The following is a 25591-nucleotide window of genomic DNA, read 5'->3' as shown; positions in this document are numbered from 1 at the left end:
TAACCATTCCTGATCACTAGGGAAGGTGAGCCTCTCTTCATGGTTTCAGATTTCACTTTTAAAGCTAGTGTTTTTCTGCTCTACTAAAACCTCAACTTTCTGTTTCCCTTGTAAATGTACACCAAACTTTACCAAGATTAACGCTTTTGTAATTACATACAAAGCAGTAACGTTTGAAAATCAGTAATTATTCTATTGCCTAAGTTTGTCCATGTTATGATTTGAGTTACTAGAAAGCTTTGAAAAATACGTGAGATGATTACTACTACTTCTACTATTATTATTATTCCTTGAGCAGTCCTTTTGAGATGTCCCAGAACTATGGTGCAGCACTAAATTGGCAAACTACTCCCTTACCTTCTGAGATAAAGGTTCAAAGTTAGGTCAAATCAGTCTACTCTACAGGAGAAATTAATTTATACCACACAACTGGCCAGCAGATGAAAATAACCTGTATACTCCTATCAGTTAAAAGAAACTGAGCATTGCAAATTTTTATTTATCATTATAAAAAGGTGCTACTGTATTAATATATTTTAAAATATAAACAAAAAATAAAGGTTATAAAAGAGTGAGATTAAAAATAAATAGAAATGCAAGTTCTAACATTTTCTTTTGACCCCAATGGATCTTTGCGCACACACCTCATTATGGACACCACTGGACTCATTCAAAACATTGCGAGCAATTAATCATTTGTTCAGCTCCTTCTTCCAGGATTTGTCACTTTAAATTATTTCTAATCCTCAAGAGAATGTTGCCGGTAGGAAGGCTCAGCGAATTTAAGTAGCCTGTCCCACAGCTCAGGGCCAGCAAGTGACACTGGACTGCTCGTTCTTGGGTGCATTCTACCACCTAATGATGCTAAAGACACAGGAGACCGCACTGCCACACTCCACCTGCACCACTGCGACTAACTGCTAATGCTCATCTCTCTCCCAGAGCGCACTGCTGGTCCACCATTATCACTGTGAAATATGAGCGTTCCCAATAATTTATGTTACAGGACAAACACTTAAGATGTAATAAGAAGAACAGGTTACAAAACAGTATGTAGAACATGATCCTAATGTCTTTAAAAATATTTATATATATGCACACATACATTTATTTATTTATTTGCACTGTGTTAAACACACATACACTCACCAGGCACTGTGCTAATGTACAAAATATACATTATTTTAGCTCAACTTAGCATTATTTTAATTAGCGCAAATTAGCAATTTTACATTAATTTAGTACAATTACCGTACAAAGTAGCAAGTGATGGTAATATTAATAGCAGCAACTAACAGTTATAGGTTACTTAGCAGGGAGGCACTATTCTAAGTGATTTCTATGGCTTACCCAGTTTAATACCTGTAGTCCTATGAAGTGAAGGCATCGTCACCTGCATTTTACAGTAAGGAAACAAGCCTAAGGCCCAACATCACTTATGTAGTAAACAGCAGACCCAGAATAATTCTAACAATGAATTATTTTTATTTGATTATCTAATAGATGCATATAGTACAAAACTAAAAAGGTACCAAAGAGGAATACTACTCAGCCATAAAAAAGATGAAATCTTGGGGCTGGCCCCATGGCCGAGTGGTTAAGTTCGTGCGCTCCGCTGCAGGCGGCCCAGTGTTTCGTTGGTTCGAATCCTGGGTGCGGACATGGCACTGCTCATTAGACCACACTGAGGCAGCATCCCACATGCCACAGCTGGAGGGACCCACAACAAGGAATATACAACTATGTACTGGGGGGCTTTGGGGAGGAAAAGTAAAAAATAAAAAAATCTTTAAAAAAAAAAAGATGAAATCTTGCCATTTGCCACAATATGGATGAACCTTGAGAGTATTATGCTAAGCAAAATAAGTCAGAGGGAGAAAGTCAAATACTGTATGCTCTCACTCGTAAATAGAAGATACAACAACGACAAACACAGAGAGACAGAGACTGGATTGGTGGTCACCAGAGGGGAAGCGGGGAGGAAGAAGGGTGAAAGGGGTGATAAGGCACACATGTGTTGCGACGGATTGTAATTAGTCTTTGGGTGGTGAACATGATGGAATCTACACAGAAATCAACCTATAATGATGTACACCTGAAATTTATATAATGCTATAAACCAATGTTACCACAATAAAAAAAAAAGTACAAAAGAGTATTCAGTGAAAACTTAAGTCTCTCTCCCATCCTTGTTTCCTTTTCTTCCCAGAGGCCACCAGTGTTACCAGTTTCTTGGTTACACATATGTTTCTTCTGAGAGTAACTGTGCGTTTACCATCATATATGTACATATAAAATGATTTTTAAGACAAATGGTATTAAGCATGCATTCTTCTGATTTTTTTAACTTACCACTCTATCTTGGAAACCATTCCGTGTCAAAGCATCTAGAGCTCCCCCACACTTTTTGTTTTGTCAATGGCTGCAGTGTATTCCACTGTAGTAAGGTGCCATCCATCAGTATGTCCTCTAGCATGGCACTCAGGTGTTTTCCAGGTTTGCTATCACTGCCATTCCCATCTTAGTAAATACGTCATTCTACATATGTGAGGGTACGCCTAGGAAAAATTCTTGAACAGGGGATTGCTGGGTCAACGGTACAGGCATTTTAAATTTTGTAAAGAGCTTACCGGCTGCCTTCTGTGGTAGATGCTGCGAGGCTGCCCCGTCCCTTCACTAGGTCCATCTGTGTGAGCTGCTGCACGTGTTGGCGGCCAAGTGCTCGCACCTGTCCCCTTCTCCAGACATCCGCCCTTAGCTGCTAAGAGGCACCTCATCACCGAAGTTGTGCCCACCCTCACCAGCTAGGAGCCAATGACTAGCTGACAGGGAGTACAGAAGTCCAGCCCCCTCGCTTTAAGGAGAGACAACCATGTTGTGAGTTCTTACCCCAGAGCCCTCCTCCTGCGGCTCAGGCTAGGCTTACCCTGAGATCACACCCGATGTTTGCCTCTCTCGCCTTCCCTAGTCTGGTTTACTTCCTTTAGATTTATTCTCAAAGAGCACCTCTCCATAAATTGCATGTCCCTAAACCCCTGTCTCAGACTCTGCTTTTAGGGAGCCGACCTACGACAGCTGATTCCGGGAGTGGAGTGGTCACAAGAAGCAAACTGGAAAGATGGTGTTCTGGAGTTGGATGACTCAGCAGCTGGCCCACATTGAGGACCCCAGCCCTGGGCGCAGGTAGTGACAGTCCCTCACCTGGGGTACCAGTGCCATTGCTACGGCTTTCACTTGTGGGGGATTGGGTGGGGACGCCGGTAGGGCAATACCTCTGACGTCAGAGGTATGGGGGAAATAATAACTATAAGAACAGGGGAATTGTGTGGTTGTTGCTTAACGCCATTGATGCTTTGAAAAGAGAAAATGACAGGCTCAGCCAATCACCAACTTAAAGCAAAGGGTGAGAGTCAGAGGGCCTCCTTGGTAGCATTTAAACAGACCCTCATCTCCTGCAGCTGGAGGGCTCCCAGAGCTGAAGATCAGGCACAGGACTCAACCGCAGGAGTGGCAGATCTTCAGAGAAAGCTGAACTCAAGAAGGGAAATCTCTGCCTTCTGCTATCAGGGCCCTGATAAGGAAGAAGTGGGACTCTGAGACACGGGAGGGGGTCACCTCAGGGAGACGCACACGAGTACCTTCAACTTTCAGATTCTGCACCCCCTGGGCCTGCAGAAGTGGCCTTCACCATCCTGCTGGAACACAGAGCTCCTAGGCTGTTTCAAGATTACACAGAAGCCTCAAATGAGGCGAGTGCTTGTGTTAACTACTCCTTTCTGTCATAATATAGTCCCGAAGGATCTAGATCATATGGACATTCCACAGGACAATACACTGGTCCACTACACTGCTGACATCATGCCCATCTGACATGACATGAAGTGGCAAGTAGATGTCTTGGTAAGACACACATGCTTCAGAGGAGAGAAAGTCTCAGAGGCCTGCTCATCCATGAAGTTTTTAGGGGTCAAGTGGTCTAGAGCACGCCAGGACACTCCCTCCAAGTAAAGGATGAGATCTGCACCTTCCACCTCCTACCACTAAGAAAGAAACACTGCTTGGTAGGCCTCCTCCGGGTTTTGGAGGCAATATATTCTACACTTGAGAAAACTACTTCCACTCGTTTACTTGGTTTGTGGGAGGCTGATAGTTTTGAACGAGGCCCAGAAGAAAGGGCCCTGCAGCACATCCAACTGTAGTTAAGCAGCTCTGCTGCTTTTGCCACGGGATCTGGCAGCCCCCATGGTACTGGAAGTACCTGTGGTAGAAAGGGATGCTGTGTGACGTCTCCGGCAAGCCCCAACAGGAGGGTTGCTCAGCACAGCTCAGCTGGAGCAAGATCATGCCATTTGCAGCAGAGAACCATACACCATTCAAAAAACTCCTAAGGAAAAAATGCAAACAGCTCCTGGCAGGCTGCTGGGCCCTGAGAGAGACAGAGCATCTGAGCATGGGACATCAAGTGCCCACGTGGCCAGAGTTGTCCTTCATAAGCTGGGTTGCCATACCCACCAAGTTATAAGGCCAGGGGGGCCCCGCAGTAATCGGTTTTAAGATCAAGTGTTACATCAGAAATCAGGCTTGCGCGGCTCTAGAGGGCACAAGTGTGCTGCAAGAGCGGGTGGCCCAGACCTCCACGTCATCTATAGCTGTCACATCAACACCCGCCCCTCAGCTCCTACCTATGGCCTCACTGGAAGTTCTTTATAAACAGCTGCCAGAAGAGAAAAAAACCCAAGCTTGGTTCATGGATGATTCATGGCCACTTCAGTATTTGTGCAATGGGCTCATGAACACAGTAGTCATGATGGCAGCTACACAACGGCCCAACAGCATGAATGGCCTCTCACCCAAGCTGCTCTAGCTACTGTCACTGTTGACTGTATGACTAGGCAACCACAGAGACCAACACTCATCACCTGATATGGTACCATCTCTCGAGAAGACCAGCCAGCTACATGATGGCAACTTGATTACAGAGACTCCTTTCATCCTGGAAAGGGAGGGAATTCATTCTGACTGAAACTGACATGTACACTGGCCCTATGTCTTTCGGCTAGCACCACCGTGCAAGGGCCCATGAGTGTCTGACCCACCAAAGTGGGATGCTGCATAACAATGTGTCAAACCAAGAGAGACTTATGTTATGGCAAAGGAGGTGCAGCAGTGGGCATGTGACTGTGGACTCCACATGGTCCTACACCATAAACCACACGATCCAGAAGCTGCCAGCCAGCCAGAGTGGTAAGATGGCCTCTTAAAGATGGAGCTGAGGCACCAGGTTGGAGATGACATCCTGTGAGGAGTGGAGCTCTCCACTAGGATACAGTACACTCCTTAAACTAATGGCCATTAGAAGGTGGTATGTCCCCAACCAGTGAGCACGGGTACAGCACACAATGGGTAGAATCAGCAGTGGCCCCACTCAACATCACTCTCGGGGACTCATCTGGGAGTGGGGATTCTTACTTGGGGAATTTCGGCTTCTTTAGCCTGAAACTGCAGGCTCAGTGGCTTGAAAGGTCCTTGCTCCCAGAAAGGGACATTTCCCCCAGGGTTCACATAATAAGAGTTACAATGGCTGCCGCCCAGTCACTTTGCGCTCTTTATGCCAACAGACCAGCAGGCCTAGAAACAGGCTACCATACTGACAGGGATGACTGACCCTGATCATCATGAGGAGACAGGTTTCCTACCTTAGAATGGGGCAAAAAGGAATATAATTACTTATGTAATACTTTTTTAATCACAAAAGATCTTTTTGAAAATACCGTTGGCACATTTTGTTAGCTGTAATTATAGAATCAAGTTACACTACCTAATAAGGTAATTGAATTGAAAACTCGGTCCTTCATTCTGCTACCTAAAGCAGATACTCTCAAAGACAGCAAACCTGCCCAGTAAGATGGGGACCAGCAGCTCAGGGTTGGCTGGCTGTCGGTTTTCTGGGGAAAGGCTGTTTATGTGTTCTGTTTCTAAAGCAGCTACTTTTTCAGAGGAATGTTACTGCTTTCTAATCCGCAGAGGAGAATATTTATGTGGTGGAAGAGGAAATTTATAGAAATCGGCCCAAATACAGGAAGTTTCAGAATGTAATTTTTTAACAACCATTCTTCTTTTAAAATTGACTCCCTGACTATTCTGGCATAGCTGGAAGATTAAAGTATAAAATACAAACTAAAGATGATAAAATGCTAAGCCGAGAGAAGATGATCACAATACCAGAAAAGCCAAAGCAAGCCCCCGGGCACAGCAGGAAACTGTCACACACAGAGCACACATTTAGTTAATGGCAGCGAAACAGCAACAAGACGTTCCTGGAATAAACTGTCACCTCTGATCTGTTTCCAGACGCATGGAGGCTAAGAGTCTGTGCGGGCACTCTTCCTTGGAACGCAACAGCCTGGAAAATCCGTAGAGTCTGAGGTGATCATTTTGTCAATCTGATAACCCATTTTGGCCTCTGCCTCTAAGACAGCTACTCTAATACCAACAGATGAACACCTATTTCTTCTCTAACAAAAATCAAAGCACCTAAGATCCAGGGCGAGGGTTAGCCATGGGACATCTTAAGCTGTGTCGGCAGTGGATGCTAATAGTCTACAAAGCAATGAAAACGATCACAGTCACAGCTAGGATTCTCCCTTTAAGTTTTCTGTAAAAAATTTTTTTAGAACTTAAGTACAATTAGAATATAATTGCTGGATCTGCTTCTTCTAGAATTATCTTTAGTCAACAACTCAGGAACTGAGTGATTTTTCATCTTCCACTCAAAACTCCCATCGACAAAAAGAGCACTAATCTTAAAAAAATTAAAATCCTTTAGTCAATACAAGAAGGAATTAACAGCTAAAAGCACAAACATAGTTAGGAAGGTTACGACACGGGAGCACTTTTGTGTGTCCTATTTATTCAATGATTCAATCGAATCTAGTTAAAAGTCAAAACATCATTTTTCTAACCATCAGCAATATTCAGGCTAAACCTTGGCATTTGAAAATCAAATTTCCAGCCCTTACTTAAAACCCCATTCTGGCCTTTCCTCGCTCTAAGATAAAGTACAACTGTGGAAAAAACCTCTTGTTTTTGCTATATACAACAGAGGAGAGTGGGCAGTACAATTACTTCATTTTCATTCCTTACAAATTTCAGCCCAAAATCTATAAAGAGTGAATCAGCACTATAAGGCTAATAAAAATATGTGAACTTAACTATGCAGAGAAAGAAGAGTAAAAAGGAAAGAACACAAAAAATGATATAAACTCAAACCAAGTAAAGTCATTTAATTGATATGTGTATGTCTACACATGGTTTGGAAGAGAATGAACCATGTTAAAAATAGCTGAAGATGTCAATGAAAAGGATTTTTCTTTTTCCATATATCTGTGCAAGAAAATTATTTTTTTAAAAAAGGCTACAAACTACAGAATTCCATAAGCATAGAATGTATCTGAAAGCTATGAGCAAGGGCCAAGGAACTATCTTTAGAGCTTCATGTTGATACTACACCCTTATAAAGAACGAAAAAGGGCCGGCTCGCTGGCACAGTGGTTAAGTCTGCATGTTCCACTTTGGTGGCCCAGGGTTTGCCAATTCAGATGCCAGGTGCGGACCTATGCACCACTTGTCAAGCCATGCTGTGGCAGGCATCCCGCATATAAAGTAGAGGAAGATGGGCACGGATGTTAGCTCAGGGCCAATTTTCCTCAGCAAAAAAAAAAAAGAGGAGGATTGGCAGTCGATGTTAGATCAGGGCTAATCTTCCTCAAAAAAAAGAATGAAAAAAGTCTTGAGATTCATTTGACAATACAATAAAATAGAAGGGAAATGTGCTCTTTGAGGGCAGATGGTCCTTTCCTATATCAACAATTTCTTAAGAACTCTAAATGCTTCACTACAACTCAAAATGCTAATAATGTCTCTAAATGACTGAAGACTAAAAAATAACTTCTGGCTAGAAGAGGAAGGCTAGGAAAATTTATCCCTAAAAGAATGAAAACTCCATTTTCTCTGGCAGCTTCATTTAGATTCTTTTTTGGCACAAAAGTTGGAAATTCTTGAAATGGTAGATATCTCAGTATTTTGTTACACTTTGCTCCAATAGGAGAAAAATTTTTCCTTAATTTACATAGCTTTATGAAATATAGAACTATTTTGATAGCTTTGTCAGCATTTCTAAATTCTAACCAAATGTCTTCTAATCTAATAAATACTTTCGGGGGCCCAGCACTCTCTCTGGAAGTGCTCTTAGCATTGCAATCACCTGAGTTAGCAAGTAAGTGTGGAAAGCAAGACCTTCCATCACCCCTCCCAAGACCCAGCTGTACAGGCTACAGTTTTTCTGCAACATCAATGAAGAACTGAACCTCACGGATGGAGAACCTTAGCTGACCCTCAGCATCACTCCACCCCATGCCCAGTTCTGGGGTGGCCACGTGGTCAGAGTTCATCCCACAACTTCTGATGGAACCAGGGAGAAGAGTAGGCCACCTTTCCCACTGTGCTTGCTACTGTAAGGACAGTGAGCCTGAAGCTGTAAAGGCTTGCCACATGGAGAGAGTCTGCCTGCGGGAAGCCAAAACAAAGGGAAGCACTGTTGAGAAATGGAGCAAAACTGAGTCGGGAGACTCGCTTCAGTCTGAAGCAAGCACCAGCTGGAGCTTCTTCAGTTCCATGAGCCAACGGGTGTGCAACTCCACCCCCACCAATCTGTTTTCTTTGAATCAATTCGAACTGATTTTGTCCCTTGAATGAAGAGTCCTGTATCAGTTAAGATGTCTTTAGTTACACGTAAAAGAACCCCTGACTAAAAACAGCTTAAACAGTAGATGTTTATGATCTCATACAGCAGGCAGCTCTGAGACAGGGAGCTCCAGTACTGTCAACCGACAAAACAACCACGCAGTCAAGAATCCAGGCTTCGCACAGGTCCCTGCGGCGATCCTTAGCATTCTGGCTTTTGTCTTGGAGCCACAGTGATTGCAAGATAGCTACCAGTGCTCCAGGCATCACATCCTCAACTAACAGCATGAAGGAAGGGGAAATTTCTCTTCTTATCAGAGAGGAAAATATTTTCCAAAACTCACCACCCCAGGACACCTCCCCTTGGCCTCACTGGCCAGAACTGGCTTCACTCTGCCTTGCTGCCCCACCTCTCTCAACCAACCGTTGGCAAAGAAGAGTGGAACTATCATGACGACAAAGACCAGTCTTGACTCGGAAGGTCCCATCTTTCTTGAGAACACTGTGGCAAGACAACTGATCAAAATTAGGGTTCTATTTTCAAGGAAGAAGGGGGAAATGGCCCTTGGTAGGCAATCAACAATGTCTGCTACAAGTCCTAATACAAGCCTATTGCTCACTGACCTGCAGTTACTCAAACATTCAAGAGACAGTGAAGACCAAGTTATGAGAACAATCATTTCAATTTCTGTGTGCAATACTTTTTTTCCCCCAAGGAAGATTAGCCCTGAGCTAACATCTGCCAGTCCTCCTTTTTTTTTTTTTTTCCTGAGGAAGACTGGCCCTGAGCTAACATCCGTGCCCATCTTCCTCTACTTTATACGTGGGACGTCTACCACAGCATGGCTTGACGAGCCGTGCCACGTCTGCACCCAGGATCCAAACTGGCCAACCCCGGGCCGCCAAAGCAGAACGTCTGCACATAACCACTGTGCCACCAGGCCGGCCCATGTGTGCAATACTTAAATACACACCAGTTATAGTTCTTATTCTTAAGAAATTAAGAAAACTGACCGCAAAACTGTAAATTCCTTGGAGTGGTTTTTTTAAGTCTTTACTGAATGCCCCAGAATAATAGGTATCAGATATTATGTTATTTTCAACATGCCTAATAGCAGAAAAGGAATGTTAATGAATGATTCTCCCATTCTTAGAGCTCCAAGGCTATCTCATTAGCTGAGGTTGTTAGAATCTATCCGCCAGGATGTGCTGATGAAGAGCCCGCTAAATAGAAAACAGGAACGCTTTGAGTAAAACTGGTTTCCAACTCTTGATTGAAGATCAATACTATCCAGTGTTGCCTCTTCCTTAAAACATGGCATCACCCGGGGCTTATGAGGCTCAAATGAGATGGCAACGTGAACGCTCAGAGGCAGGAAGCTGGAGCTGAGCAGTGCTGTGAAGTGCAGGTAGAATAGAGGGGGGACGGAAGCAGGGCAGCAGGAATGCAGGCGGGGCTAGGGAAGAATGCTCATTTCCAAAGCTAATCTCAACCACCACCATACTGTGAAAGAACTTGTAAGCATATTAAACAAGATCTATAAGGTAAAGAAAATTAACTTACAAAGTATCAGTGGTGATGAGAAAAAATTAAATATCATCAGTAGGCAAGTGGAAACTAGTAAAAGTAATTACAATATAAGAAACTGATGAAGGCTTTAGCTGACCTTAGTAAAACTGTATTTACTATGCCTTAAGCACCCCCACCCACACTTGAGTCTTGATTTTAATAACTACCGAAAAGTAAGGTTCCTGCTTCTTCCTTCACGAACCACTTCAGTGAACCTGCATGTGAACTCACACCTGTTACTACAGCAATTCACTCTCTCTAAATACAGGCTAATTACCTTAACGGTTAATTGCCATAGGAAACAAGAGAAATGTGAGAGAACAGAATGCTCTCTGAAGACTTCAGATCTGACTCTCACATTAAGGTGAGCCATTTCTCCTTCTTAAACTGTAAAGTGAGAACCCCTTCTGGCTGTAAAGTTCAGTGGCTCTAAGAATTAAGGGTCAATACTCGCCTCAGTTGAGCTGGTGCAGGCCGAGACTAGTAGCAGAGGTCAACGCACCCCGAGGGCGGTTCTGGGAGAAACAGAAAAGGACTTCGAGTTGCACAGAGGGGCTTCTACGTGACCTTTAGGAGGTCATCACCCTGCTCTGAGCCACAGCGTCCTCATCTGTTAAAGGGGATCATAACACCCTCAGGGCGGGCTGCAGTGAGGATGCAATGAGATCAGGTACGTACTGCATCTCGTGATTCCTGGCACTAGGGAGACACTCCAAAAACGGTAATTATCGTTACTGCTTTTATTATAGGATCACCAATAAGCACTTACCTAAAGAAACCACAGCAACGCTCTCTGGCAAGAAATGTAATCTGTATCGGATCAGTAAATGCACCAGTATGATGCAGATAGCTGTGGGAAAAAATAAGACATTGTTAAAACAGCACAATTTTAAATGATAAACACCAAGTTTGAGGCAACGTTACTTCTAGGGGGCCGCCAGCGAAATGGAGAACTGACAGTGACACAGTAGACTTCAACTGTATTTTCAATCTCTTATTTCTCAACCTGGAGGGAGACTCACAGTGTTTGTAACATTTTCTCCACACTTCTTTGTATGCCTGAACGAGTTTATTTTCCAGTGGTTACTGAAAGAGCAATAGACATCTAATTTTTCCCTAAGCTGCTAAACCTTACATGACCATTTAAAACTACCCAAATTTCCCTGATTCTAAGAAATGGTCTTCAACTTTTTTGAAGCAATCAACTGGAAAACTCTAAATGGAGAGGAGGGGGTCAATGAAATCAATCACTTTTATGCCAATATAACCACAACAGAATATGCTGACATGAAGTATTTCGCCACCATGTGACTGGTTCTCTTTTAACATAAAGTGAGGGTGTTTTATAAACAGGACAAAGTAAATACTTTGGTTTGGTGATAAGAACATCAAAGACCTAAAGATGGGGCTCCTGCTCCTCAGCTGGGTCCTGGGGCTCCCACTGGCTGAGGGCTCCCTCCGAGCCAGACACTTCACTGAGCACTTCCCAAGTGCCGTCTCACCTAACCCCCACCACCTCCTACCCCCTGGAACTAGGTGTTATCACTATTATCTACTTTGACTATAGACAGAAAACCGAGGCTTAAAGAGGTCACATCACTGGCAGATGCTGCAGGGTTGAGCCTGATTCCAACCCTGTGTCCTTAATCCTGAGCACCCACCATCTCCCTCTCGGCTACCCTCATTCCCCCATCTCCAAAGCTGTAAGGATGTCTGACTTTCCTCACAAGGGGAGTGTCATGAAAGAAAAGAAAGGAAACAAAAACATGTAAAACTATTTCAAAGGAATGAGTATTTCTGGACCAAAAAAAGAAAAGAAAAAAGCCTACTTTCACATAAATAATTCCCACATGTAATTTCATAGTCCAAATGCTAGTCTGCACGTCTTTCTTTTATTAGGCACCTAGGTGGCACAGCACCTCATCAACCACAGTATTATCTTCATAATACCAAAAATAATTTTGTTACTTTTTTTCTGTAAAAGGAAATGTTTAAACAATCGGCATGGCTGCTAACTGGCCACCTTCAGAGCCTGCCTTGACAAATTAGCTATCTTTAGTCCTACCAAAAAGCACCAGGTGGCCAGAGACAGGAAACAGTTGTAAATATAGAAATTTTGTCCTCCTTTCATTCTGCGCTCTAAACTATCAATCTGTGGTGTTATTTTATTATAAATATTTAACCTAGTTAGAAAAATCCTATATTAAATACTAACAGCAAGAAGAAAGTTCCAGTGCATAAGCACAACATGCGACCAACGGGCATGCCTACTGTCTAAAAGGGCAGGGGACGAGCACACAAGCAGACAGAAATAGATCTAGGGCGTTGAGGCATGTCTGCACTTTCTTAGCACCAAGCTGGATGAAAAAATTAATTTAAAAAGTTTATTCTCATAAGTCAAACAACTATGTGCACCTTTAAGAGCAGAGGGGAAAACTGTCTATCAACAGAGAGAGCTAAACGTAAGGCTCAACACCAGGGAAGAGTCTTCACCATTAAAAAGAACGAGGTCTGAAAAGACAGCCCACCGAATGGGAGAAAATATTTGTAAACCATGTATCTGATAAGGGTCTAGTATCCAGAATATATAAAGAACACTTACAACTCAACAACAAAAAGACTAACAACACAGTTTGAGAATGGGCAAAGGACCTAAACAGACATTTCTCCAAAGATATACAAATGGCCAATAAGCACATGAAAAGATGCTCAAAATCTTTACTCATTAGAAAAATGCAAATCAAAACCACAATGAGGTACAACTTCACATCCACTAAGATGGCTATAACTAAGAAACAAAACAAGACAAAGGGGAAAATAACGAGTATCGGCAAGGATGTAGAGAAACTGGAACCCTTGTGCATTGCTGGTGGGAATGTAAAATGGTGCAGACTCTGTGGGAAAGTTTGGCAGTTCCTGAGAAAGCTATCCAGAGAGTAACCATTTAACCCAGCAATTCCACCTCCAAGTATGTGTCCAAGAGAAATAAAAATGTATGTCCACATAAAGTTTTCATCTTTTCATGTGCTTACTGGCCATTTGTATATCTTTGGAGAAATGTCTATTTAGGTCCTTTGCCCATTCTCAAACTGTGTTGTTAGTCTTTTTGTTGTTGAGTTGTAAGTGTTCTTTATATATTCTGGATACTAGACCCTTATCAGATACATGGTTTACAAATATTTTCTCCCATTTGGTGGGCTGTCTTTTCAGACCTTGTTCTTTTTAACCTGTACACAAGTGTTCACAGCAGTACTACTCACAATAGCCAAAAGATGGAAATCACCCAAATGACCATCAACTGAATAACAGATAAACATAATGTGGTGTATCCATACAATGGAATATTATTCAGCTATGAAAACGAATGCAATTCTAACACGTTACAACATGGACGAACCCTGAAGACATTATGCTAAGTGAAAGAAGCCAGACATAAATGGGCACATACTGTATGACTCCGCTGGTATGAAATATTCTGAATAGGCAAATACCCAGGGACAGAAAGCAGAATAGTGCTTACCAGAGACTGGGGGCAGGGGAGAAGGCAGAGTGACTGCTTTTCATGAGTCTAGGTTTCCTTTAGGGGTGATGAAAATGTTCTGGGACTAGACAGTGGTGATGGTTGCACAACACTGTGAATGTACTAAATGCCACTGAATTGCACACTTTAAAATGGTTAAAATGATAAGTTTTATGCTATATTTATTTGACCACATACATATCCTTTAAAAAAAAAAAAAGATGAGGCAGATACAAAAAACAGTAACATGGAAAGATCTCAAAGACATTCTGCTGGATGACAAAGCAAGCTACAGGAGCCCATTTATATTGAAGGGAACTTCACGCTATGCGCCGTGCGTGTGCGCGTGCTTATGGACGTGCCTGTGCACAGATGCACACAGGTACACGTCTTAAGTACACTTGGGAAAACAGCAAGAAGGACAAAAGCTTCTGTATGGCATAGAGGGTGTGTATGCCACAAGTTAATTTGCTTCCAATTTTTCATGACTGAAGTATTAATTATGGAAACTATATTAAAACATAGACATGTCAATTTTAATAACGCCATTAAATTTAATGGCCCACAAAATGTATGCATCAAATGATGCTAATTGTTAACTCTAGTGGATGTCACTTAACAAGGACTCACCATTGTTTCTGCAGAGTCAAAGTTCAGCAAGGGTTAAGTGTAAGTCAACTAATTTCAAGCTTTTAAAAGTCAAAAGTAACTACAGAATCTGGCATCCCTTCTCAACAAAGGGGAACACACTGTAATCCTTTGACACGCTTATAGGACACAGAACTTACAATTTCATTTGACTTGACTAAACCAGGAAACAAAAGTGGTAAATGCATTCCAGGTTAGGAGTTCCTGCAGTCTGAAATAAACTACGGACTAATTCCCCTCAATTCTCTAGACTTCATGCATTTAGTGAGTTACCAAGTTACGTAGTAACACTTCTTTTTTTACTTTATCACATTTACATTGTTTGGACACTTAATCAAGAATAAATATACAATATACATAATATCTTGTTGATAATATACAGGAGAGAAAAAAATGCCTTCAAATTTACTTAAAAAGAAAGCATTCCACTCTGCTAACGTATGCTGACCCACACTTAAAAAGTGGACATGCTGACTCATAAGCCGCCAATGACCTGATTTGGGGAAAACGGAATCCACCTGACATTCGTGTGACTCCAGAGTCTAGCTTTCTGATCTGTTTGAAGAGAAGACAATCCAAGAGAAATATACAGCACTATTAATTACAGTTCAGCCCTTTCTGGCCCCAAAGACATATTAACACTGGGCAGGATTTTGCCTAGATTATAAAAACCTGTTTTGTAGTCTCTGGCATAGGCTAATCTTAAATATTCCACACCCTGAAAATTACTTTGAAAGTCTTACTTATTCTTTTTACCCTCCAGTGAAAAAAGTGATTACACAAGTTTTGTCCAGGCCTGTCTTTTATATTCTCTAATATATCAAGGTGACAACATGTAAACAGACTAATAACACCCTTTCAGGATTAAGAATCCAGGTACTAAAGACTTCTTGGTCAAGAAAAGAATTTCTTTTCTTCTTTGTATTCAACTACTCTAACAAAAGAAAATGAAAACAAAACAGGAGTCCCTGACTGTTGAAGTAATCTCTTAGAAACAGAATTCAACTACATTTACAGTGTAAAAATTACCTGGGCATATGAAATCTATATGGGAAATCGTACACTTGTAGTTTGTGTACTTTTTCAGTATTACAGTTTTTAAAAATCTGTAAGAGACAAGGATGAGTCCAGGAATTTTAAATAAAATTACTCTATTATTAAAATTATTTGACCATTAACAAAGTCTGAATATAAATATGAAAGAAGTTATACTCTTCCTCAAAAAAAAAAACCAGTCCTAACAGACATCAGAGAAATACTCCGCACCTTTTTTTCCCCTCCCTCAGCTCCCGCTCTCTGCACCTTTCACTCCTCTGAAAAGATCTAATTGGAAATATGTCACGTATCATTAAAGAGCAGAAAATGTAAACGTGCCAACTTCACCTTTCAACTAAGACTGTGGACTTGGGTCAAATGCTAAGCTATTGCTTCCTTAGCTAACCCAAAGTGGCTTGCAGTTTCAACTGGGTTTTCTTTGTCTAAAACAGTTGTCAACTGTCTGTAGTCTCTGGGAGGCATCTAAGTTATTGCTTTTTACCTAAATTTCTTGACCAATGTCTGGCAACCTGAATATCAGCCTCTAGCGTCCCCAAAACCAGGTATGTCAATTGCTTACCCTCTCTGGGCCTAAGTTTCCTCACCTGTTAAAGGAGGAGGTTGAACAAAATGAGATTTTAAGTTTGAGACAAGTGAATCCATTTAAAGAAAAATATTGCATAAATAAATAACAGCACAGGTGGTGCACAGATGTGGCAAAAGTCATGACTATGGTTAGTGGGAAGGACAGAGGTTAAGGAAAAGAGCGTGCCAGGGCAAGGGTATCTGATCTTTTACTCAGCAGCAAAACTTTTACATAAAAGTTTACATGAAAATCTAATAGATATGAGGCAAAATGCTGCTCTGATCAGAAAGCTGGGTGCCCTCCCATTGACTCCCCCTACCTACTGCTGCCACCACCTACACGCAGACACACAGTCACACACAGACTCTCATGGGCAGAGTTTGAAATTCACTATGCTAGAAGATATTTAAGTTTCTTTCTAGGTCAAAATTATTTAATTCTTTCTTCCAACGGATGTCTAAAACATTACATAAAGGGAACTTCAGAATTGCTAAGCTCTATGATTTTATAAAGCAAAAGGAGTACACTGTTATGATGTTACGAACTGATCGTTGTCCCTCAGTGTTTGACGTGAGAACCAAATGGGAGGAAGACCTGACAAAGTGTGGTTTAAATGGGGTTAACCACACAGACAGTGCACCCAGACTCAGACTCCCAGGATGGCCGACTACGGGGTCTCCACATTCACCTAGGACGAGGAGGCTGAAGAAGATGGTCATGCCGTTTGACTGCTCCTCCTGCTGAGCCTGCTCCCCTGTCTGCACGGGGAGGATGGGCTTGGCAGGGGTTGGTAGCACCAGTCTCGTAGTGACAACCAGGGTAGTGTGGAGGGTGACATTGAAACCTTCATGAGTTGTATTGGGGAACCTGTTGGAGGACACAAAAAGCAGAATTAGATCAAGGGAAAAGGGCCCTGACCTATCAACACACACACGCAAATGAGCAAGAGAACCTGGCACAGAGGTTTACGAGAGTCCCAAGTCTCGCAACCAACAGGCAGGCTTTTGAAACTGATTAAGAAAATTCCTGCCTGCTGCAACAGGAGGGTGCCGGTGGCCTCAGGTGCTTCTGAACACAGGCCCCTAGAGGACAGGAACAAGGCAGAGTCAGCGCTGGTGTGGAAGCAAAACGCTGCCTGCTCCTTGGCACTTAACGGGGGATTTAAAGGGAGGTGAACTGGAGTCTCATCACATTCCAAGGTCCAAGGTTATTTACTTGGCGCCTTTATTTCCCCAGGTTACACTCTTTTCCTGAGATTATTATCTGTAAGTTGAAGAAGACACCTGAATTGGCCCAATTCTTGATCTGATTGGAAGGCTCCACCCTACCTTACAAAATCCTTCTCAGATTTCAAAAGGCTCAAATGTAACCTCTTCTGTAACACCCCCCTCCACCTCACCATTTATGTTCCTCACAGCTGTCTCCTCACATCCTATCAGGGCTGCAAACTGGTGCAATATTAATACAATAATCATTGCAATTCTAACAGCTAATGTTTATTGGCTACTGCTTCATTCCAGATACTAGATAACATACACCCTTTCATTGAATAGGCACAACATGCCCTAAGTGGGTACTATGACTTTCCCTTTCCTAGCCATGAATAACTGAGGCTCAGAGAGGCTGCATGACTTGGCCAATATCTCAGTCAGTGGCAGAATCAAACTTTGAGACCAAACTTGAAATCACTGGGCCACACCACCTCTTTTGCTTTGTGCTGGGACTGCCCGTTCAGTGTCTGGGACAGAGCAGATGCTCAATAAATAAGAGGACTAAATGAAATGAACACCTGGCCAAGAGACACAACTGTAAAACTGTAAGCTGAAGGAGTCAAATTTCAACCATGGGGTTCGTTGTTAACTTTTGCATAGTCATCCCTCAAACACAGACAAGGCATCTATAATAGCCAATAGTCTGTGCCCTGCAGGTATGGAGATGGCCGTCTACAATCTAGCCATCCTGCCTTTCTTCCTGTCCTTCAAAGGCACTAAGCCCTTTCTTGCTTCTGGCCTTCTGCGCTTGCTGTTCCCTCTCCTATCCCTCCTTCTGGTCACTGAAGTCTCAGCTGGCAGTCACTTCTTCCTGAGCAGACTCCCCCACCCTAACACTATTCCATTCCTTCATCTTGCCTATTTATGGTCCTCTTTCCCCACTAGAACGGAAGCTCCCTGAGGGCGGCTCCTGGTCGGCTGCACGACTATGTGCCCAGGCCCTGAACTAGAGTGGATGGCCAACAGTTAAGGAATGAATGAAACTCCGTGCAGGAGACAGACGCGAAAACTGATCGTCATAGCGGAGGAGGCGACTGGCTAAATTGGGGGCGGGGGGCACGGACTTTCTGGAGGAGGCGGCGGAGCGCTCCGTAATCATCAGACGACCGAAAACTAGGAAAGTGAAATCTGGGTTGCGGTTTCCACAAGACGGCTTTCGAAGCCTGCGCTGATCCCCAGCCCGAGGGGCCGACCTCGGGGAGGCTGAGGGCCCCGCTGGGCCCAGGCCCGTCCCTCCCGCCCTCCTCGCAGTGCCGGCATGGCCAGTCCTGGCCAACCGGCACAAGGAGCTCCGCCTTCCGGGGCCGGAGGGCGGCCTGAGGCGCTCGCTGTCACCCGCCGGGCCTAGCCCTGCCGCCTCCTCCGCCCCGGAAAATCCCACTCACTCCTCTTCCGCCATCTTCTCCCCAATCCTGCGGAGCCTTCGAGACCACCGAGTTCGGAGCTTGGGGCTAGCAGGCCCCGCTTTTGCTTCCGGCTTCCGCTGGAGGCGCAGGCGGGCGGCGGGCAAGCGGGGGGGCGGGGCCTCGGCCTCGCAAGAGTGACCCCTCTGTCCCTTCGTCTCTATGGTCCGAGGGTGGGAGGAGGCGCGTGGGAGGACCCTCTGGCGTTTTGAGGACTCGCGTCCAGCCTGGGTCTTGTGACTTGTGATCTTCTGGGGTTTCCCCACCGCAGGGCGGGGAGGTTTTGGGGGAAGCTTCTGAGAGATCTCTGTGAGTCACCCTGAAGGCCGGGTCTCTCCGCCCAGTGTCCAGGACTTCACCCTCCTGAAACAGAAGGAAGCTTCTAGCCTAGGCTGTGCAGAGGGACCCCGGGGGACACTTTCCCAGCCTGGCCTCAATTTTCCTCAGTTGTGAAGAGGACTAACCAGCTGGGCTTTGCAGAATTGTTCAGTATTCTGTCTGTAAACATTTATTGAGCTCTGACTAGACGGCTATCGTTAAAACAGGCGATGATGATCAAGGGATGGGTCGTTCGTTCATCCGTTCATTGTCAACAGATACTCACTAGACGCCTGTATGTGACTAGCAGTGGTCCCTGGGGCCGGGGACACAGGAAGGAACAAGGTAAGCTTAGAAGGGTAGGAGAGACCCCATCAGGAGGGCTGGTACCCTCTTGGTACCTTTGGGTTTGACGCCACCTCTCTTCCTAGTCCAGGCCTTGGCATCTCGTAACAGGCAGGACAGCTGCCTAAACCGTCTCTCTGACTCTGCCCTTGTTCCTGTGGTCTTCCACACAGCGGCCCCGGGGATCCTAAAGCTCCAGTCCCTCCTGTGCTCAAAACCTCCACTGGCTTCCAATCTTAATCAGAGAAAAAACCTTAGAAAACCTACAGGCCTCAACCCTGCCGCTTTCAGCCTTCTGAGGTCGATCCCCTTTCCCCCTCCTACACACTTTCTGCTGTGGTCACAGTGGCTTCCTTCCTGTGCCTGAAACACGCTAGGAACACGCCCTCCTCTGCCCTTGCTGAGTCCTTCATCTAGAATACTTCCCTTCTAGGTTGCCCCCTGGCTCCCACTTTTCCCACTTTTGGACTTTCTGTTTAACCCTTACCTTGTCCACTACGCCTTCGCTGACCACCCCGTTTAAAATGCCAGCCCCCTCCCCTTCCCTGAGTTATTTTTCTCCATAATACCTCACATATTATATGTCTGTCTTATATATTGGCTTATTATCCTTCTCCCTTCACGAGAATGTAAACTCGCTGAATGCAGAGGTTTTTGTTTCTTTTTGTTCTATCTCCAGTGCCTAGAACAATACCTGGCTCATAGTGAGTACTCAATAATAAGTGACCATTGAATCAATAAGGAAGTTAATTAACTCTAGATGTCCAGAAACACAAGAGTTTCAACAGGAGGAGTGCCATAAGCTGACTGACAGCAGGACCCCATTGACTGCTTGTGGAGAGTTGAGCGAGTTGGGGGGGCAAGGATGGACGCCCTCAAACCAATGAGGAGGCCTCTGCAATAATCTAGGCAAGAGCTGATGGCAGTTTGGATTAAGGTGGTACCGTGGAGATGGTGAGGATGGTTGGACTCTGGGTGCTAGGTTATTGTTTCCTTAATTACTTAGATTGTTTCTTTAATTCCTTACATTTCCTTGAGGCAGATACTATCATAATCCGTGAACTGAAGCACAGGGAAGTCAAGCCACTGGCCTGAAGTCACACAGCTGGCAAATATTGAGGCTGGAATTCAGGTGCAGAGTCTGTGTTTTTAACCTTTACCCCCTGTTGCTCTCCACTGCCTTCGTTTCTCGGGCTCCGAAATGGAGCTAACAGCCTGCTTTCCTCCCTTAGCCTGGAGCCTTGCAAGAATGAGCCAGCCCAGAAAGGACCGAGAGGTGTGTTCCCTCTGAGCCACACTTGGTTACTGATAGCTCAAGACTGCCATTCTTCTTCCCTGGCTGGAGTGGGGCCCCACGGGCTGGGGGTAGGCCCCATGCATCAGGCTGCAGGTGGGGGCTCGTCAGGATCAAAGCAGAGACCTGAAAGCACCAAGAGCTGCCCCGTCTACCTGGTGTCAGTCAGAGAAGGAGCTGCCGCAGGGCACAGCAGACTTTGGTGCCAGGCAGTTCTGGCTCCCTACCTCCACTCAGGACCTCTGGGACCCCACAGCACCCTCAGAACCATCGCAGTTTTGACCGAGCCCCTCTGTGGAAGGCTGTTACGGGATTGGAGAGAAAGCTCTTGCCTTTGTTCTCTGTTCTGCCAGCTCTCCTACCCCCACTCTTCCTCTTGCCGCTCAGGTCTCGGCTTAAATGTCAGGAGGGCCCTCCCTGACCACTCAGTCTACAGCAGGGGTCGGCAAACTTTTTCTGTAACGAGCCAGACAGTAAATATTTTAGGCTTTGTGGGTCTTCTGATTTCTGTCGCAACAACTCAACTCTGCCGTTGGTTGCAGTGGGAAGGTAGCCGCAGACGATTTAAGTAGGCGTGGCTGTGTTCCAGTAAAAGTTGTGGCTATTGAAATTTGAATTTCTTATCATTTTCACATGTCACGAAATATTCTTTTGATTTTTTTCAACCATTTAAAAATATGAAAACCAGGGGCCGGCCCAATGGCATAGTGGTTAAGTTCATGTGCTCTGCAGGTTTGGATCCCAGGCACAGACCTACACACCACACCGCTCATCAAGCCATGCTGTGGCGGTGTCCCATATACAAAGTAGAGGAAGATGGGCACAGATGTTAGCTCAGGGCCAGTCTTTCTCAGCAAAAAGGAGGAAGAATTGGCAACAGATGTTAGCTCAGGACCCATCTTTCTCACTAAAAAAAACCACAGAATAAAAATGTGGAAACCATTCTTAGCTCACGGGCCATATGAAAGCTGGCGACAGGCTGGATTTGGCCCCCAGGCTGTCAACCCCTTGTCTAAAGTCTTAAGGGTAAGTTTCTCAGAGGCCCTTATCACTGTCGGATATTTTATCCCTTCTTCCCTCCTTCCCAAGTTTATCACCCATTTCCCACTGAGGATATGAGCTCCCTGAAAGAAGAGCTTGTCTCTCCCCTGTCTTTCTTCTGTCTTTTATCCCTTCTGACATTTCTTGAACACTTACTCTGGACCAGGCATTATTCCAAGCGAATTATGCTCAGCAATTTATTTAATCCTTATAATAACCCTAGAGGTGCTCTGATTGGCTCAGTTTTACAGATGTGGAAACTTGATGTGGAATTCATCACTCTTTTCCCAGAGCTTAGAAAATGCTGATGTTGTCAACCAAACAGGGGCACCAATGAAAACTTTTTAACAAATTTGATATTCATGTATTTTAAAAGGGAATCAAAGTGGTTACCATGTATCTCCGTCAAGGTTCATCAGAAAAGCAGGACCAGTAGGAGATACATATTAAAAGATTTATTGCAAGGAATTGGCCTGAAACAACACAAATTTATTATCTCCCAGTTCCGTAGGTCAGAGTGTCAGGGAGCTGAGGTCAAAGTGTCAGCAGGCTGCGTGCGTTCCTCCTGGCAGCTCTAGGGCAGAATCTGTTTTCTTGCCTTCCAGCTTCCAGAGACCACTGCATTCCTGGCTTTCAGTCCTGTCCTCAACAACGGCATTGCTCCAACCTCTCCTCTGGTCATCACAGCTTCTCGACTCTGACTCTCCTTCCTTCTTTCCTTCGTGAGGACCCTTGGGATCACACTGAGCCCAGGGATAATCCAGAATGAGCTCCTCATCTCAAGGTCAACTGATTAGCAACCTTAATTCCCCCTTGTCATATAATGTAACGTATTCCCAGGGTCTGGGGATTAGCATGTGGACATCTTTGGGGGGCCATTATCCTGCCCACCACAGCATGGGAAAAATAAGATCTGTGTTGGCCTTCCTTGTTTATTTTTACCAGTTACTATCGCTTCATATAGATTTACATATGGAGGAGAGTTGGGCATAATTTTTTCCAGTCTTTCTAATTGAGGTTATGATAGTTTATAACATTTGGAATTTTTAGTTGTACATTATTATCTGTCAGTCACCATATAAGGGTGCCCCTTCAGCCTTTGCGCCCAGCCCCCAGTCCCATTCCCCCTGGTAACCACTAAACAGTTCTCTTTGTCTGTGTGTTTGTTTATCTTCCACATGTGAGTGAAATCATACAGTGTTTGTCTTTCTCTGTCTGGCTTATTTCACTTAACATAATACCCTCAAGGTCCATCCATGTTGTTGCGAATGGGAGGATTTTGTCTTTTTTTAATAGCTGAGTAGTATTCCATTATATATATATATATGTATGTATATACACCACATCTTCTTTATCCGTTCATCACTCAGTGGGCACTCAGGTTGCTTCCACATCTTGCTATTGTGAATAATGCCGCAGTGAACATAGGGGTGGGTAAGTCTCTTTGGATTGTTGATTACAAGTTGTTTGGATAGATACCCAGTAGTGGGATGGCTGGGTCACATGGTAGTTCCAATTTTAGTTTTTGAGAAATCTCCATACTGTTTTCCATAGTGGCTGCACCAGTTTGCATTCCCACCTGCAGTGTATGAGGGTTCCCTTCTCTCCGCATCCTCTCCAACACTTGTTATTTTTTGTCTTGGTGATTATAGCCATTTTAATGGGTGTAAGGTGATAGCTTGCGTAGTTTTGGTTTGCATTTCCCTGATGATTAGTGATGTGAACATCTTTTCAAGTGCCTATAGGGCATAATTTTTTTTTTAAGATTTTCCTTTTTCCTTTTTCTCCCCAAACCCCCTGGTACGTAGTTGCATATCTTTTTTTTTTTTTTTTTGGCACCTGGGCTAACAACTGTTGCCAATCTTTTTTTTTTTTTTCTGCTTTATCTCCCCAAACGCCCCCTGTACACAGTTGTATATCTTAGTTGCATGTCCTTCTAGTTGTGGGATGTGGGACGCCGCCTCAATGTGGCCTGACGAGGGTGCCATGTCTGCGCCCAGGATCCAAACTCTGGGCCGCCGCAGCGGAGCGCATGAACTTAACCACTCAGCCACAGAGCCGGCCCCCATAGTTGCATATCTTTAGTTGTGTGTCCTTCTGGTTGTACTATGTGGAACGCCACCTCAGCATGGCCTGATGAGCGGTGCTATGTCTGCGCCCAGGATCCGAACTGGCAAAACCCTGGGCCACCGAAGCGGAGTGCACGAACTTAACCACTCAGCCACGGGCCCAGCCCCAGGGCATAATGTGTTAATGCCTGTGGAGTTTAATGTTTTAATCTGGTCCTGGCCACTTAGCAAGTAGCGGGTACTAGAATTACTAGGCAAAAATGAAAAAGTTGGGCTTGTAGAATTCAGTGGCGTCAGATGCCACAGACACACCTGAAAGAATTTGTGGAAAAATGCAGATTCCAGTCCTATCACAGACCTACTGGATCTCAGGCATGGGGCCTGGGAATCTGAATTTCCTCTTGGCTGTCTCCCGTAGCAGACTCTGCCGGTGCCTGCCCACGACCTCGACCTCGGGGAGGGGCCTACTACTGCCTAAGGGCTTCCTCTCAGCGCACACAAGCCAGCTGTGCTGGGGAGTTAACGCTCCCAGGCAGCCCTCAAACAATGACTGGTGCAAGTAGGAGGGTAAATACCCCCACTCCTTCACCCCTTGGGTGGGCCAGTCTGAGGTGCATGTTCTGAATAGTTTCCCAGAGCTCCCCGGTGGGGTTAAGCTCCAGCTGCCCGCAGTGGTGACCTGCTTGACGACACATCTATACATTTTTCTTTCTCTCTTTCTTGGCTGATATAAACATCTAGACAATGACTTTGTTTTGAAAATCTGCTTTGAGGGTATCTCTTGAGTTTTGGCCCATGATGCTCTCTTTATAGTTTCCTCTTTGAGACAGAGTTTACTTAGGAGTGTTTTAGAATTTCTTACTTATTGAATGTTTATGTAAATTTTGTTATTCGTTTCTAATTATATTATATTTTTACCGGGTAACATGTGCCAACATTTTTCTACTTTTATGACTTCACAGAGGTTTACTTCATTGTCAACTTCATGAATAATTTTTGTAAAGTACAGGGAGAAATGGAAAAGTTTATGTTTTTGTTTTTAGATTATAAATATTGATGTTTATATAGTAATTTATTTATTTTTTTTTTGCTGAGGAAGATTCACCCTGAGCTAACATCTGTTGGCAATCTTCCTCTTTTAGTATGTGGGCTGCCGCCATAGCATGGCCACTGACAAGTGGTGCAGGCCTAGGCCTGGGAACCACACCTGGGCTGCCCGAGCGGAGTGTGCTGAGCTCAACCACTAGGCTGCCCAATATAGTAACTCTTCTGACTAATGTTATTTAAATTCTATATTCATTTTTGTTTTTAGGTTGTAGAAGACTTTGAATGCCTAGGAAATGAAAGAATACCTTTGATAAACGTAAATGTTAACATTCTGAATAATAGAAAATGTCAAAAATAACTTTCTTCCTAATTATATTTTAATCAAAAATACATACTCTGAAAATACAGTTTATAAATGAAACTCTGAACAAGTTTATAATCATACAGATTCCAGGACTCTGAAATCTATGAATGTAAGAATTTTTATGCTCTCCCCACAGATTCAAAAAAAATATATGTATTTTTAAATTGAGATGTAATTGATCAACAGCTCACCTATGTTGATTTCTCTTTCTTCTCTGTCTTAATTCTCCACTCCTGCATCTGGGCAGACCATACTAGGACATGCCCTTCGAGAATCTCTTGCGGTGATCACACTTGGTAACCACGGCTGAGGCTGATCTGTTAAAGAACATCCCCATG

The 25591-nt window shown here is 44.0% G+C and overlaps 1 protein-coding gene across 5 annotated transcripts in view; it reads right to left on the bottom strand.

Annotated features, from left to right (window-relative positions):
* The window catches only part of SLC9A8 (solute carrier family 9 member A8), a 69086-nt gene extending 50172 nt beyond the window's left edge, over positions 1-18914 (bottom strand). For 2 of the 5 annotated variants that reach the window (XR_001396732.3, XR_001396733.3), the window contains exons 1-3: positions 18758-18896; positions 16790-16968; positions 11082-11162 (exon numbers count right to left, since the gene is read on the bottom strand). Coding sequence is in view for 3 of the 5 variants with exons in the window: in XM_014832725.3 (XP_014688211.1) it covers positions 11082-11162; positions 16790-16968; positions 18758-18771 (274 nt within the window). In the remaining 2 variants the exon portion in view is untranslated. Of the gene's footprint in view, positions 1-1350; positions 1394-11081; positions 11163-16789; positions 16969-18757 lie in introns of those variants that run through there. The other 3 variants (XM_014832725.3, XM_070486112.1, XM_070486111.1) reach the window with 3 other exon arrangements.
* Positions 18915-25591: the final 6677 nt, after the last annotated feature.

This window comes from Equus asinus, chromosome 15 (genome assembly GCF_041296235.1).
Source record: "Equus asinus isolate D_3611 breed Donkey chromosome 15, EquAss-T2T_v2, whole genome shotgun sequence".
Lineage (NCBI taxonomy): Eukaryota > Metazoa > Chordata > Mammalia > Perissodactyla > Equidae > Equus > Equus asinus.
This window is presented reverse-complemented; position numbering and strand designations above follow the sequence as displayed.